This window comes from Crocodylus siamensis, chromosome 3 (assembly GCF_052110815.1).
Source record: "Crocodylus siamensis isolate JL-2025a chromosome 3, ASM5211081v1, whole genome shotgun sequence".
Lineage (NCBI taxonomy): Eukaryota > Metazoa > Chordata > Crocodylia > Crocodylidae > Crocodylus > Crocodylus siamensis.
Genome location: NC_143397.1, coordinates 68,780,768 through 68,797,406, shown reverse-complemented (window position 1 = coordinate 68,797,406; position 16,639 = coordinate 68,780,768). Strand labels below are relative to the sequence as shown.

The following is a 16,639-nucleotide window of genomic DNA, read 5'->3' as shown; positions in this document are numbered from 1 at the left end:
TATTGTCCAAAGTGTTTGGTTACAATAGCTGGCTATCAAAGGATGCAATATACAAAGCCAATCAGAATGGCTGGATCATAGCCTCCTATCCCAAGGAAAAAGTGAAGGTACAGCTATCGAATGTAGTGCACTCTGGGGCTAAAAAAAAGGGCATCAAAAGGGACATTCTATTCAGGGATCCTATCGGGTTTTTTAATTCAATTAAAAAAAAAATCAAGTCAATTTTGGCCCTTTTAAAAGATACGGAACATATGAAAGGCAGCAAATTTGAAACCTTCAGCTATTTAAATCCCCTTTTATATCACAGAACAGGTTGTACATAAGTATCAAGGAAAAGCTTATGTTGCTCAAACTGCCTCAAACACAAGCTAAGAACATCCTAAAGTTTAACAGTTCAATCTTCAAAATAATACAGCACACTGAATCCTACTCCACAACTGTTCCCGTTGTGCATAACAGACAACTGTTAACTAGTAAACAGCCAATTTACCTTTTCAATTACCACCATAAAGATACGGCAACTTTCTTTTTCTTCCAAAATTGACAGACAGCTGTCAGGCTGTAGTCAAGCTCTCTTTACCAACCTACCTCTTATTTAACCTAAAGCCTACCTCTGTTACATCTTTATAAGATTGGAAGTCTTAATGAACAGCATGTATAGGATGAGCTTTATGCGCTCACTAGTTCCACTACATAAAACTAAACACATGCAAGTCTTTGCGGGACTTTTCAGTGCTTGCTACCATATGTCATACAATATAAAGTACCTGTCAAGGTATGTATTGATTTCAAATTAAAACAGAGTCTGGAAATTGAAAAAGCATCAATTTGAAATCTGATAGATCTTCACATTTAAAATATTTTACCCAGTAGTGTATATGATTAACTAGAAAAGTTTTCCAGGTAATCACTAGCTAGGATGAGTAAATCAGAGGAAGATTAAAAAAAAGCCTGACATGCATGGCTGTCTTTCATACTTGGCTTATGCAACTTTCTTCCTTTTACCCCATTCCCTGTTGTTTGCCTGATTCTACTTCTTAGCATTATGCTAATTGGAACTTTGCCTCTTTAGTTATTTTGTTATATCTTACACAGGATTCTACTCAACTGTTTATCTTTAAAAAGAGAAATTGATGTTTTATAGTTATAGCAGATAATTGCTAGAGTACACCTATAATCTGATTATCAATGGCTGGCTTTGCATACTATAGACATTCATAGGTGAGCAGGCAAAAAAACAAACACCCCCAACCCGGAATTACTAACTTCTTGGTATTTCAACCTGCTGCCTCTCTATAAATGATTAGCAAGCATTTCAATGCACAGTGTCTTTTCTGCTGCGAATGGGGAAGGCACAGAGAAAAAAAGTCAACATCAATTCAAATTTAAATCCCTAAATAATCAAGATATACATAAGATACACATAAGGCTAAAGTAGGAAGATGCATACTACTATACTAAAGCCTACATCTGCATGTTAGTTTAGAGGGTTCTACTTGAGGGCACATTAGACGATAGTGTATTTGTTTCTTAGGCTTTTTTTCCTAACTCAAAGTAGTACCCACAGTCAGTTGTTTTACAAGTATGTCTGATTATTAACAAAGCCACCCTTTCCATGAAAAACTTAAACTACTTCCCTACTCTATTCCTGCGGTGTCTATTAATAGACAGTGTATTCAGAGAAAAAGTTGGCCTCGATAGTCACTGCTAAATCTACTATAATGTGCACATTTGTGTCACCGATGAAACAAAAATATAGCTATTTTTGTGCTAATACTAGCTGTGCTGAAAACTGTGTACCCGAAAGTCATTACATACCTAAAATTACCCAATAATGCCAAGAGGTGTTAGATAAAGAAAAAGATAATTTTACCTAGAGGCCCACAGTAACATATCCAATGCAAGTAAAAGACCTTTCAAATCACCGCGACCTTTGCAGTGTTCAATATACAGACTTTAAGTTCAGGTGGAGACGTAATCATTTTTGCTTCTGGATCAGAGAATTATAAAAATCAAGTCAAAGGAAACCAAACCAAATACAAAAAACAAATTAGTATTATAATGGCACATGGTAACACATTAATTAACCTTCAATTAGTATGCTAAACTAAATTCCCAATTTCTAATTTTAGGGTATCCATTTTTTCATAATCTATACCAAATAAAAAAGCTGTTATATCTTTTAGCAATACTACAAACAATGATTGAGCAAAAGAAGAAATGCAGATAGAACTTAAAATTACTGAATATCCAGTGCATGTACATCTTGAAGTCAATACAATGTAATAAGGAATGTAACACCTTACCTAATCGTAGCTCTCCAAAATTACCACATCCAATTTTTTTGCCAACTCTGAAGTTCGGTCCAACCATTAACACTCCTGAATTTGAAGAGCCAGCGCCACGTGGATTGTGGCCTGAACGCCCACTAGGCCGTGCCATTCTATCATCTGGTTTGTCCTTGTCTTTCTTTTTACTATCCATATCAAGTTTATGGTACTCCACTTTGAATGTTTTATCAAGACAAGCAAACTCAAATGGGGTAGTGTGAGAATGGAAACATCACTAGGTAAGTGCTCCAGCTGGCCAGTTAGTCAAAGAATTGGAGTTGGTAAGTAAATCAATGGCTGCGTATTCATCCCATTCGCAAAATAGTTTTCCTTGGTAGTCTTTACAGCAAAATATATCCTCCACATATATCCTACCAGCAGGATTTACTGGTATTTACAGAAACTCTGTAAATGAAAAAGAAGATTGAAGCATGAATATTTGAAATATGGTATCATTCTACAGTGTTCTAAGCATGATTCAATAGGAATTTCTTTAAAGACATTTTGCACACAGCATTACTGTACATACTAAACTTTGCCCTCAGATTCAGATAGACAACTCTCACTAACATCAGGGGAAACTGCAAAAAAGGCTGAAGACAAAATTTTAAATGAAGGAATGATTTTAAATGATTCTTTGCAAAATCCATCCAACCTTACAGTAATTAACTAATGAAGAAATATGACACTATAATTGAGATCAGTTCCATAAATACTTGTTTTCTTTAGCCACCCTAGAAAGAGGAAGGAACTGTTCTCATGTCAAACATCTAATATAGAATTCTAGGCAAACAGTAGGCACAATCACTCTCTAAAGTTAATAAATTTGTTCAAAGTTAAAAGAAGAGAAACTCAAACCTAAGCTAAATGGCAGGTCCATTTCTTGAACTTAAATATTTCTTTAAAATATCTTCCCTATGAAGTTTTAGTGCAAGGCATAATAAGGAGTGGGTAAGTATATTTCCTCTGTCTGTTATTTCTAGCATCTTTGAAAATAATTTTTTTTAAAAATTCCGCAAAGCTAAATGCATCTTTCTTTAAAAACAGGATTTTCAATACACCCTTGGGTTTCTTTATTCATTTTTCATCAATGCACAACCCATGAGCCAAAGGATGCTCAACTCTCAGCCCATGAGCAAAATCCAAGTGATGGAATCAGGGCACCCAGGCCACAGATAGGGAAAATGGGCTGCAGAGGAGCAGTGGCAATTAATACTGCCACCCTCCTCTCCACTGTCGAATTCCCACACCCTGCAGAGACAGGTCAGGGCTGGGCCAGACCCACTCTTGCCAAGTAAGGAGCCCATTCCATCAGCTGGATCAGGACCACTGATGGACCAGGTACCACCCCATCTGGCCTGCAGGACAAAGAAGGGTTAGATACTATTCTTCCTTCATTGCCTGGACATGATTTTTACCAAGAATTTCAGGAAAAACACAGCATGTTTGTCTACCACTCCTATACAGTTTGTAAAGGATCACAAGGGAACCTTATAAGATCAGCACCTATCATGTGTTATTTGAATCACTTTGCAAGAGGTTTAAAAGCCTAAATTTATGCTGACATTTGCCCACCACATAATTTTTTTATAGAAGGTCAAATGTCGGCCCAAAAAACAATTTGACAACATTCCTTGAAATACGATCTATTTTATGTATTCAAATGATAGGAAGTTAAACAAAGAATACAAATCTCTTCCCACAGTATGTTTTCATCTGATTTTTTTTTTAAATGCACACTTTGTCACAAAGACATCAAGTGTAACATTAAACTTCACTTTTAAACACCATTTCAGCAAAACACCATCTAACATTTTTCATTCAGTCTGATGAACACAAAGCAGACTTGTTATACCAAGCCAGTGATTCTCAACCCCGGTAGTCCCCTCCGAGTGACCCCAGCCTGTGTACACTGAACTGTGGCCTGATGTTTTTGTGTCTCACTTCACGTAGCAGAAAGGCCGCCATATCTGCCCAGAACCTTCTGAACACTGTGGCCCAAACCGGCCCCACCACAGGTACCAAGGTACACAGCCAACTGGTTCTACATCAGCTCCATCAGTGTCATCGTGGCAGCCAGCTCCAGGGGACCACCAAGCTCTGGGTTCAGCAGGCTCAGTCTCCACTCCCTACAATTTCCCCCAATCTATCCTGTTCCTTGCACGTATATCCCAGGCAGATGCCACCTGGCCCATCCTCTCCCAAGCCTTTTGTGCAATTGTTGCTCAACCTCCAGACCCCCTCAACACCCCCAAAATGCCACATGTGCAGCCCAGCACCTCAGGCCTGCTGACCAGGTGGGCCCAGGGGAAGGTCCTACTCTAAGGTATCCCTGGGCTCTGCCCATTATGGCCCCAGAACTAAAGTTCAGGAGCAACTGCCCTGGGGTAACTAAGGGCAGAAATTAACCTACTTGTTCCTAATCCCCAGCTATGACCTGGAGCCATATGCAGAGAATTTCACATGCTACTTTAGAAGTAAATGTGCAAGGACTGGGCAGAGCCAGGGGAGCACTGCCTATCAGCAACCTGAAAGGGTGCATGTAATAATAAAACACAACAGAATACATTAAGTAATAATATATTCTGCATTTACATTAGTTTTTGTAATGGGTACTGCTAGACTTAAAATTTTCAAGGACTGCCATGAGTCTAAAAAGGTTGAGAACCACTGCACTAAAATAAACATCACTCCTAACTACAATACTAGAAAAAAATATCTTAGATTGTCAGCAGAAGACAAGAATGTGAGTGAAGAACATCCTTCTCTTTGCAGACCTGCCTGCTGGACATCCATCCTTTATGGCAGGGTCTTGACTGATATGTTTCAACATCCTATCAACTAGAGGTGCACTGATATATTGGCTGTGTATCCGATTGGCACCAATAAAAGGAAAACTAACATTATTGGCTATTGGCTTTTTTGGCTGATGTAGCTTATAAGGTTTTCCAATAATTTAATATTGCCGGAGCCCCCAGACACTTGGATTCCCTCTTACCCACAGGGCCAGGGCTCCCAGATGCCTGGGTCCCTTCCCACAAGCTGGTGTAACCTTGGATACACACCCAGTGTCTCACCAGTGGGCTGGGAGGAGCTAGAGTAGAGCAGCTGCTGCAGTGTTCCAGGTGCTGGGGTAGCACAGACTGTGGGCTAGGGCCGGGGCCAAAGCCGAGGTGGGCCCTGTAAAAGGCGTCAAAAGCCGCAGACATGACCGAGGCAGAAAGAGTTGGGCAGAGCTGGGCTGCCCAGCCCAGCCCAGCCTAGTGTGACATTACCCACAGTGCCCGAGGCTCTGCACCCCATGGGCCAGGGGTAAAGCCTGGCATATAGTAGAGCTGTGGCAGCACAGCAGCCAGACTCCACTTCCCAGAAGCCCCCACAACGGCAGCTTCTTCTGGCTGCTACCACTAGTGTTGCCAACACAGCCAGCCCTAGTCCATCCACCCTGCATCCATTGCCAGGGGCACTGGACAAAGCAGGTAGGCAGAGCCTCCATGGAAACTGCCCCAGGACCTGCACAGGCAGGGTGCACTTGGCTGAGCAGAAGGGATGGAGGCTGTAAGACAGGGGCAGTTTCCATGAGGATTACCAGATGGTGACAATGTGGGGCCAAAGCCTGAGGCAGAGCCACTTAAGGAGTTTTGGTAACCTGTGGGCCAGGGACAGAGGGGCTGACCCAGCAAATAACTGCCCGCCCCAGGTTAGCCTAATCAGCCTCAGTCATGAAAGACATGCATAAAGTCTGGCATGTTGAAAGTTTATTGTAAAGATCTTTCGAGTTCCTTTTAAAAGGATTCCCATACATGTCAGTGGAAAAAAACACATCAAACCACTATTTAGACTTTGCTGTTATTCTACTTAGCAAACAAGAGCATGCAGTGAACACCAAAGTTTTGAAAAGCAGCAGTAAAAGCTAGGAACCTCTCTAAACATAACTGAAAGATCAGCATTAAAAAGAAAGAATAGTGAACTTTGAAACCTTGTAATTGTTGTTCAGGTATTCCTTTACCATAGCAAACTTTGCCTGCAAGTACTAAGAACATTTTTAATCTATCACCATGAATGTCATAAGATACTATGCATTACTCTTACAATAGTCAAGTCAATTCAATATAACTAAAATCACGTAAGCATACCATACTGAAAGATTTTGCTGTGGTCTTCTGTAAGAAAAAAGATATATATAAAAGAAAAATGTTGGACACTGCAAAATCAAAGTATCTAAAGGTTCAAAATGCATCTATTTAAGTTTGCCCATAACTTCTTAACATAAAACTCCGTTTTCAGTTGTTTAACATTTTTAGGAATTTGGACTGATACTATCCACACCAGTAGCCTTGTTCTGCTTTGGTTTGGTAACTTTTCTCAGTTGCTGTTTTCTCTGAAAGTGAGGAGAAAATAAGTTCTGCCCATGTCAAAAAGTCCTGGTAACACTTCCTTTTAGGAAGCACTACAACAGGGGCTTGAACTTTGGTAGATGGTGATATCCGTGTTAGGAGAAAGTGGTGTTTTGCCCTCCCTATAAAAAAAAAAAACACACCCAGATTTATGAGAAGCCAGGGCAAGGATGCTGCTGATATTGGTTAGGAATCATGCAACCAATGAAAGGAATTGGAACTACAAGCTGCAAAAACCAAGCAACTGGGAACAGGATGAAAATCCAAATCTGTGAAGAGTAGAGTAATTGGGATAGGGACCAATGTTCCCCCTAAGGTCTGGTGGCCCACGAGCGTGCTACTTCAGTCCATGAGCAGCTTAGAGGCAACACTAATGCCTGCTGTGTTTGCTGGAGGTCCCAGAGCTAGGCATGTCCAGGAAGAAAGGCTGTCTAGGTAGCTGGCTACTGGGCTTCTCCTCCTAAGGGATGGGACTTACAGTTCAGGAGCCTGGCTGCATGTACCGTTCCTGCCTTCTAGTCACCTTGCTTTCCTGGGCTCCCAGAATCAGGCACAGGAAGGAGGAGGAAGAAAATGCACAGTAGCCTGGGAAGCCAGGGAATCTTTTGTCTGGCTACTGCCCATGCTCAGGCAGGTTTCTCTTTCTCCAGCACAGCATCAGAAAGAAAGTAGCTGCAAAGATCCCCTACTCCTCCCCTCAAGAGCCTGGAGCCAATAATGAACTTTACAGGACCTGGCAGGTCAGCCAGTGGGCTTGGCACACCTCTGAGGCAGCGCTCACGTGAGCCTTGGTAAAACACGACTCTGTCCCCAGAGAGCTGCCTCCCACCTTCCAGGGACCAGCTGCACCTGGCCGTGCCTCTGCCATCACGTTCTGCTCAGTACAGGCTGCTTGGGCTTCTGTCTTGCTTCATCTGGAGCAGCTGGGAAGTCCCCAGAGCTACACTCTGCCAAGAGGGCTCACAGTTGCCCACTGGGACTGTCAGAAACACATAAGCATTACCCCTAACTCCCCTCAACCCCACCCCACCCCCCCAAAAAAAAAAATCAGGCACCTTCAAGCCAGAGATCCCGACTGGGAGTGCACAGGTAGCACACCTTAAAGGGAACCTTGATAGGGACCCCAGGGATGCAAAGACAAAACTGAGACAGAGACTATTAGGAAGGAAAGGAACAGATGTCGTCAAACTTGGGTGACAGAAAAGCAGGCAGAAGATGCTGATATTCATTCTAGAATACAGCTTGAAATGAAACACAGCAGATGAATGTGAGCCTGCAGTGAAACTTTGTCACATCTCTCTCTTTAGTGCTAATACACTGAGAATGACAATCTATCGCTACCACCATTTACTCTTAACTCAGAGTAGCAGAAATCCTTGCTGTAGATTTAAAGACTTCCAAGTCTACTGGCAAATCATGTAGGCGTCAATATGCTGACATGCAATGTTATGTTTTCTCATTTTGCTTTAAAAAAGAGGGGACAGGAAGAGATTTAAAATTACCTATAGCAGACTTGTTAAAACACAACACTGAAAGTTGCCAAGTCAAGCACAAAAATTTTGGAAGTTTCAAAATTACCACAAAAAGGGATCCAAATAAGGCTGAAACAGCCGCCTTCAATTCTGGCATTTTCTCCTGTTTTCATACATACCATATTTATTCAAATTGAAGCTGAGGCTGTTTTCCCTGTTCAACATGGAAACAAGCCCCTCATCTCGGATTTAAAGTACAAGCAGGGCAGGGGGTGGGAGACAGGGAAGATGCAGCAGCTGCTGCAGTGGAGATTACAGTAGCTCCAGCATCCCAGGGCTGGAGCTGCTGCAATCAGTGCTACATGGCTGGGCTGGAGCCAGAACAACCATGTGTTCCATGGCCAGAATGTGGCCAAAGCCACAACTGATGATAAGCAAGGGAAGGGTCCCGAGGCCACCTGTTCCCCCCCGCCCCGATGCTGCTTTCACCCAATATGTCAACTGGGGGGAGGGGGGGTACAAATTTATGACAGCTCTCCAATAATCAGATTCTATACATGGAATTTTTTTTAAATTTGTTTGGATAGTCTACAATTCAAAGTAGTCTTGGATTCAGATAAACACGATAACTTTAAAAAGATTTTGTGTACTATAAACATTTACAAACTGATTATAGAAAACTAGCAGAAAAATGGCAATTCCACATTTAAGGAACATCTAAAACACAGTGAAAAATAAGAACGTTATGGTCTCAGCTTAACCAAACTGATGCATTTAAAAATTAGTAGTTTAATGAATTTGCCTAGGAGTTTGCCTAAGGAGCGAGCCCAGGCATTTTCCAGTGGGGGAAGGAGACAAAAACAGAAGCTGGGTCAGTAGTTACCTGCATGGGTTGTGCTATGTTTGTGTTCCTCCCAGAGGGCAAGTAGGTGTCCAACTTGGAGGAAAAGATTCAAGACCTAGAAGCACAGGTATCCACACACTGCAGCAGAGGAAGCAAAGATTTTTGTGGAGAGTAGTCATGAGAAACTAGTTCAGGAGATGTCAATGAGTAAAGAAGAGAAGTGGTAGCATATTACTGCTAGGAGAAAGAGGGTCCCCAGAAACCACAAAGCAGAGATGGAAGTCAAAAACCACTTTCAGGCACTGCATCAGAAGGGCTGGAGATAAGGCAGAGAAGGAACCAATGACTGACATGCACCTGAGATAGACTCCACATATTAGAAGGCAAGTGTATGGCCATACAGATGGGGGCTCTATCGCCATCCCACTAAGGGGGAGGACAAAAGCAGTGGTGCTCGTGGCTGGGGACTCCTTCCTGTAAGGGAATGAAACACTCATTTATCATGGGCATCTGTGGTCCCATAAAGGGTGTTGCTTACCTGGAATCTGTATTCAAAATAACAGATTGCCAGAGATCAACCAGCCCACAGACTGCTACCCTCTACCACTATCACTACCCTTTCCTGCTTGTCAATGTAAGCACCAATGATGCTGCCATTAATGATCCTGAATAGATTAGAGGAGATTATAATGTTCCAGGCAGGAGTTAAGATTAAGAAGCTTGGGGTAAAGGTACAGACCCAGATAAGGACTGTTGCCTCACAGAGTTAAATGCTTGACTGAGAAGGTGGTGTTTATATGAAAGCTCTGAGCTTTTTCAAAAAGTGGGCAGATGTTCTTGTGAAGGACTTTTATCAAGAGATAAGATCCATCAGACTGACTGGAAAGTAGGGATGTAAATATCATTTAAAACATAGGCAAGGCTCTTTGAGTAGATGTGATATCTTTTATTAGACCAGCTGAGTAGTTGGAAAAAAGTTCTTTGCAACCTTTTTTTTTGTCCTTAGACCAAACACACTACAACTGAAAATGAATAGTTTTTAAATGCTGCATTTAACTTCCTCTAATTATATCAGTTAAAGAACTAACTGACAACACAGTTAAACAATTAACTGATTACAGCAGCTCAGATATAGCTGCTGGGAGCCACTCCCAAGTCCCTTAGGCAATGGCTAGCCAGACAACAGAGCCTATGTGAAGCCCTGCCCTGGGAGGGAGCCAGCACTTGTGAATGAGCAGCTAACTGTTTAATTGACAGTTTAGGCTGCTCCCTGTTTTCTCCTCGGATTATGGGTACCAGTCCCCTTACCCCTCCCCCTCCTGCCTGCCCTGATGCCTTTTGGTTCCTGCTGGGGCACTGCCAGTCTTCCCTTCCAGACTGTGCCAGCCTCCAGTTAAAGGATAACCAGTAAGCTAACCGGTTATCACTGCATTTATCAGTTAAACAACTACTCATTTAATCGTTTCACATTCATACTAGAAAGAGCATCTTTTGGCACTCCATGGCCAGCCTAGTAAGGATGGCTTTAAACTACACTCTACTGAGAATGGTGAACAAACCCCTCCAAATCACAGGGCATTCATTTTAGAGGGAAGAGAAAAGAACCAAGAGAAAAGGGTTAGGACACAAAGGACTAAAGGCACAGGAAAATAAAAAGGGATGCATGAGGAAAATAAGTAACGCAAAATATTTTAGATGCATGAACACAAATACAAGGAATATGGGGGGCATATTAGTCTACCCCCGACAATATACTCCGTTTCAGAACTAGAGTTTTCAAAAAGTGGTACCACATTACATATTGAAAATATGCACAATCGGTCTCAGGTCCAGAAGAAAGATTGTAAATCTGAGCGAAGATAAAAGCACAGTGGTAATATTATGGGTTGGGGTTTCTACAGTGGAAGGTTTGTACATTATGGTTGGGGAAAAGTACAGTGGGAATATGGTGTGGGTTTACTATAGGCCAAAGTCAGGAAAAAAGAGGTGGATAAAGTACTCAAGAAGATGAAAAACTATCCAAAAAAAACCTGTCTAGATATCTTCCGGAACAGTAATGCAGACAAACATAAAAAGTGTCAAGTAAGTCGCAACCTGAAAGAACAACTTTGTTCCAAAAAGATGAGTATAGGACTAGGAGATCATCTACCTTGGATCTTGTCCTGACCTACAGGTAAGAACTGGCTGAGGATGAGAAAGTGATAGGGAAAACAGGGAGGTGATCACGATTGGATAAAAATAATGATTAAGATATGAAAAGCATGAGGCTAACAAAACAAAGAAACTAGATTTCAAAAGCACTGATTTCAGCTGATTCAGGGAAATTAGGCAAGGTCCCAAGGGAGGAGAAACTTAAGGAAAAAGGGGTCAAGACAGTTTCTAAAGAGTACAGCACTGGAAGTTCAAGAAATTATTCCAATACAATGTAAGTACAAGAGAATGGCAATTGCAGCTGCACAAGGAGCATACTGATTGCCCCAAAAATCAAAAAGGAGAACCTGGAAGCAAAAGAAAGACAGATAAAAACAATCTTTTTAAAAAGTCAAATCAGATTAAATAAAATTCGGATCAAATTTTCCTTTTTAAAAAATAAGCCATCTTAAAACTAAAAAAACCAAACCCCAGTCTAATTGAAAATGTTGGGTTTTATTTTAAAATAATAATTTGTATCCAACCTGCTTCTAACCCACAATTCTATGAGTAATAAACAGTAAGGTGGCAACTAAACTAATCAGAAGTGAAAGATTACCTAGAAATTTTAGAGTTGTATAGTGTAGGCATTTTGTATGATAATGAACTCACAAAGATACAAAAACTACAATTACACTTTAGAATAAAAATTTGAAAAAAAAAAATTCCTTGTAACCTAAATCCAATTTTGAAAATTGCTTAAAATGAGTTTTTGAAACCATAAGCTTTGCAATATTTGCAAAATGTGGACATCAAGTATGTCTTATCTGAACATGTTTTCATTTGGTATGATAAATAATTATTCTGCTCAATTAATATTTGTACTTATATAGCATTCACAAAATAATTTATAGTTTAACATGTGTACAATGTGAACGCATTTGCAAAGATAGGCATATAAAGGAACTCAGATTTATTGGAACCTGTCCCTAGCCATTAACAATACCATTCAGTTACCCCAGATGCCACATTTTAAAATAGCTCAATTTGTGTGCACGCACATTTTACTAAAAGAATGAGACTCATTATAAAAAGGTTTAAGTGCAAAATTCCATATGCCATTATGTTAGAATCTCATTCTACAGTTCTCCCATGATTAAACTCATATCAATACCACACAAACAATTTTATTGTGCTAAAGATCACTACAAGAGCTAACCTTATTATGAAGTAAGTTTCACAGATCTCTAGTTACCTGCTTTTAAATTTAATATATTTTACATGGTAAGGTACATTTAAAGTGGTTCATACAAAATATTTTGCTTACTAAAGAGCAAATGACACAAATTAGTGCAATTACACTATGTCAGTAATTCTCAAAGGATGTACTACAGCACAGTCCAGCAGAAGCATGCCACAAAAAATGAGCTGGATGAACCCCTGGCCCACGGACCAGATGCAGCACACCACCTGGAGAGTGAAGTGTGCCACTAATATTAATCCAGAACAAAAGTGTGTTCCAAGTATCAAAATTTGGAAAACACTAAAAGTTACATCAAGCAGCTGGCACAATTTGTTTTTCATCCCCCCTCCTTCACTCTCAGATAGCAAAATTATAATTTTAGTTTAGCTGTTGCTATGTATATAGTTTTCTACATGCTATAATTGTTTTGAAAAGCATCAAGAATAAAGTTAAGTTTGACATATTAGTGCTAGACTTATTCTGTACACTTTTTGTGTACAAAACAGGAAGTCAGAACAGAAGGCAAGGACTGGATGAAATATCCTGCCTCACTTTAGACCAACACAGATAACTACCTCTCAGACACAGATGTTATGCAATTATGACAAAAGTTAATAACATACCTGTAAATTAATGGCATCCCTAAAGTCACCACTAGCATTAACACCAGTGTCCAAAGAACAAAATTAAAAACAATAACACAAAAACACAAAGCAGTGCGATTTTTCTCCAAGGCTAGAAACTATTGTTAGATCAAACCCTTCTCCTTACTGATTTCAGATTAAATGCAACTTTTTTTAAATGTCAGAAATCATTTGGACATAACCGACAAACATGCTGACATGTCCATCACTGCATAGCTTCCTACAATTTTCTATCATATGTGCAAACAAGACTGAATCCTAACACACGCCAATTAAAACTGTCAGGGCTTTTAAAACTGTCTTCTACACCAGGAACGCTCAATCTTTAACAGGAGCAAGAGCTTTCAACACATTCAGCAGTACAAGGTGGCTCTACTACATCCATTTAATAGTTAGGGCTTACGAAGCTGGAAGTGCTGCGGTTCACTATGGTAAGTCTTCAGGTGGGACAGACATGTCCAACAATTTTCTTCCTTTAAGAAAAATATGACTACATATCCTACTTTAGCTCTGAAAGTGCAAACACTAATGAACATGCTTCACTTCACACACCTGAATAGTCCTACTGAAGCTAACAGAATTACTCATCTACAAAAATTATGCATCAATTTCTATTCCAGAATCAGAGTTGGGAAGAACAAAAAACACATACCTAACAGGCAAGAGCCGAAAGTGTCTCTCTCCATTTCAAAAGTATCTATCATCTTTAGGTGAATAGACAGGATAGTCAGAAACTGAACCCTAAAAGTATACCAGGTATATTATAGACAAGTTTTGTTCATCCAGAATAAAGAAAAAGCTTTTTCCAAGTTGGAAACTTTTTCCTTTGATTGGATTACTAATTCTTGCTTTTTATAGAAAAAGTTTGTTTATGAAATTTCAGCAGCCAAGGGTTTGAACTCTTCCTATCAAACAGGAAACGGTATTTTTTGCTTTGATAATATAACTTTTTGATTAATAAGTAACGTCTGTTTAGTGACAACTCATTCTCAGATCTGCACAAGCAGTGCTTAAACAATTCAAATCTGTTCAAAAATAAGTCAAAAGTCCCATCAAAATACTATCTCTGAAACAACAGCTGGACTCTGCAGAAAAAGCACAGGTGTACTAATATAAAAGTAAAGACATTTCTTACATCTAGAGGGTGAGTCATCTGGAAAGGAACTATAGGAGCCCAAATATGATCAAGGAATCCATGAGAAGAGAGAAATTAAGGTCAGATGGATTACCGATTCCAAATCCTTCCTGCACCATTGCTTAATACACAAATAAGGTTCTGCCATCCTTGTCTACCTTGGCAGCTCCTTGCACATTAAGTCTTCCTTCTCAGTGTTATTTAGAAAGAATTTTTGAGTCAGCCCCTTTGGAATATTCCTTTAGCTGCCCAATAACATGTCTGCCAACAAATGCACCCTGGCTTCATTCTTAACACACTCTGGAAATATTGCCACATTTTTTTTTTCCAGATGACAGAGCTAAGGAGTTGCTCCAAGCTGACAATTGCAACAACTGTTCCAAAATTATCCCATTTGATACTTAGCATTTTTCTGAATAATTCCCTTTTGAAGGCTCTTAGATGTTTGTCTCTACCTCTGGGACTGATATCCAGTTTTCACATCAATAAATTAAGGTGAAAACAGCATCTGTGCTGAAAATTCAGCTTTGCCTTTAAATGGCAGATTTTGGATGACCAAATCTTGACTAAGCTGGTTAATGCAACTGCCGCTCTGTCACTGACATTTTGTTCTGGAGTTCTCCACTGGCTTGCATCTTACTGGTTGGGAACCAACTCATTTCTTCTGTTCCTTTGCCTTTTAAAACAATGTCAAAATTAGCCAGAGTCTATCCAGCTCTAGCCGAACAGCAGTACACTTTTAAACAAAAAGGCACTCACAGAACAAAAAAAACTTATCACAGTATGCTCAACTTTAAAGAAAGCAACACTTCTCTCATACAACACACCCCGGAATAAGAAACACGCACACCTTGTTTTTGAAAGGCAGAATAAAGAAAAAAGGATATTTGTTTGTAGTAGTTGAGTAGTAGCAGCTAAGGAGCCAAGCCTCCTTACTGTTCTGCTCCTGTGGATCACTGCAGATTTTACTTTTATTTTACCCAGCAAGACACTGAAACTGCTCTTACCACATTTCTTGCATAGAATGCACACTCCAGTTTGTAGCACCTGTTTTTTTGGGGAGAAGGTATGTGTGTTGCATATGAGAAAATATAGTGAGAGGAAGGACTAGAACCACTTCACAATGCCATCAGATGTTATTTTACAGCTAATCTAGAAGACAGATTACCAGGGAGAAGTTATTTTATTATTCAAAAGTAAATCTACTGGAGAAACATTAGGCATGTTTACACAAGCCAATGTTTTGGATAATGTAATTTTTTATTTTATTTAAAGAAATATGCTGGACATCGTTCACAAAATTATTAAAGATTACAAGCAGAAAAACAGACAGAAATAAAGGCCCACGCAGCTATTTAAAAATATCTGAGAGAACAAAACAAATACTGAATCCCTTTCTAAAATATACATTTTTCTAACAATCCAATATTTCTGAATAGAATATACAGCAAACACACACAAAAGCTATATACAACAGTAACAAGAAAAATATGTGAAAACTAGATTTTATATAAACCGTATGGCAATTCACAGACTTGCTACTTATGCCATAGCACAAGCAATTGTAGCCAGCCCTTGCTACTTGTTCTTGTTATTTACAGAAACTAAAACTTCATAAGATTCCTGTTACAGGCTTAGACATCTATTTAACTGCAGCAGTTTTATCCATAACTAAGACAACAAGCACTCCTTTTAAAGTCTCTTCCTTTAGGTTGTAAGCACACTACTGCAAAATTTCCTAATAAAATACAATTTGCTTCTAATTTGAAGCAAACAAAGCATTAAGGATTTGAGACTTGCAACTCCCTCAGCTAGAGTCATGCCTCTTGCATGCATAATATGATGGATGCTAAAATTTAAAAAAAAACAAAACAATTACTTACCCAAAAAAGAGAGTTGCACTGTTCATGGCAGTATCTTTTCTTCACCATAATGTTCACGTTTTGGAAGGAAATGGCATGCTTTATACCAAAGAAAAGCAAAGAAATACAAATACATATTTAGTATCTGCAGTTATTCATGCATTTAAATACCTTTGATGCTTTACTCAGATTACTATACATATGGTACTGCTAGTTTTCATAAAATTTAGAATTAGTCAGTAGATTTTAATTAACATTATTTGAGTTGTGGAGGTATCCAAAGTGTATTTAGGAGGTTTACAAGAAGAAATCAGTCCTATACCCAAATATGCACCCTATAAATCAGAAGAAAGAATAATAATAATAAATTATAATATCTTAAATTACATTTTACTATTTAAAAAATTAGAGCCAAATTCTGTTTACCTGTACAACATACGCCTCCTCCGTTCCCCGCCCCCACACCAATCCCCTGGCATTAGTTCCAGTTTCTTTTCCCTCTGCCTCTAATAGACAAGCATGTCCTCCTTAAAAATAATGAAAGTAAATCAGTCTCCTGATCCATTTGTTTCTTTTATGAGC

The 16,639-nt window shown here is 39.5% G+C and overlaps 1 protein-coding gene across 1 annotated transcript in view; it reads right to left on the bottom strand.

Moving 5' to 3' along the window:
* CSNK1G3 (casein kinase 1 gamma 3) overlaps nucleotides 1-16,639 on the bottom strand; it is a 148,825-nt gene that overhangs the window by 114,438 nt on the left and 17,748 nt on the right. Inside the window, 2 exon segments of the mRNA XM_090038465.1 lie at nucleotides 2,307-2,735; nucleotides 16,079-16,156. Of these exon segments, the coding sequence (XP_089894591.1) occupies nucleotides 2,307-2,484 (178 nt within the window). The 5' untranslated portion in view covers nucleotides 2,485-2,735; nucleotides 16,079-16,156.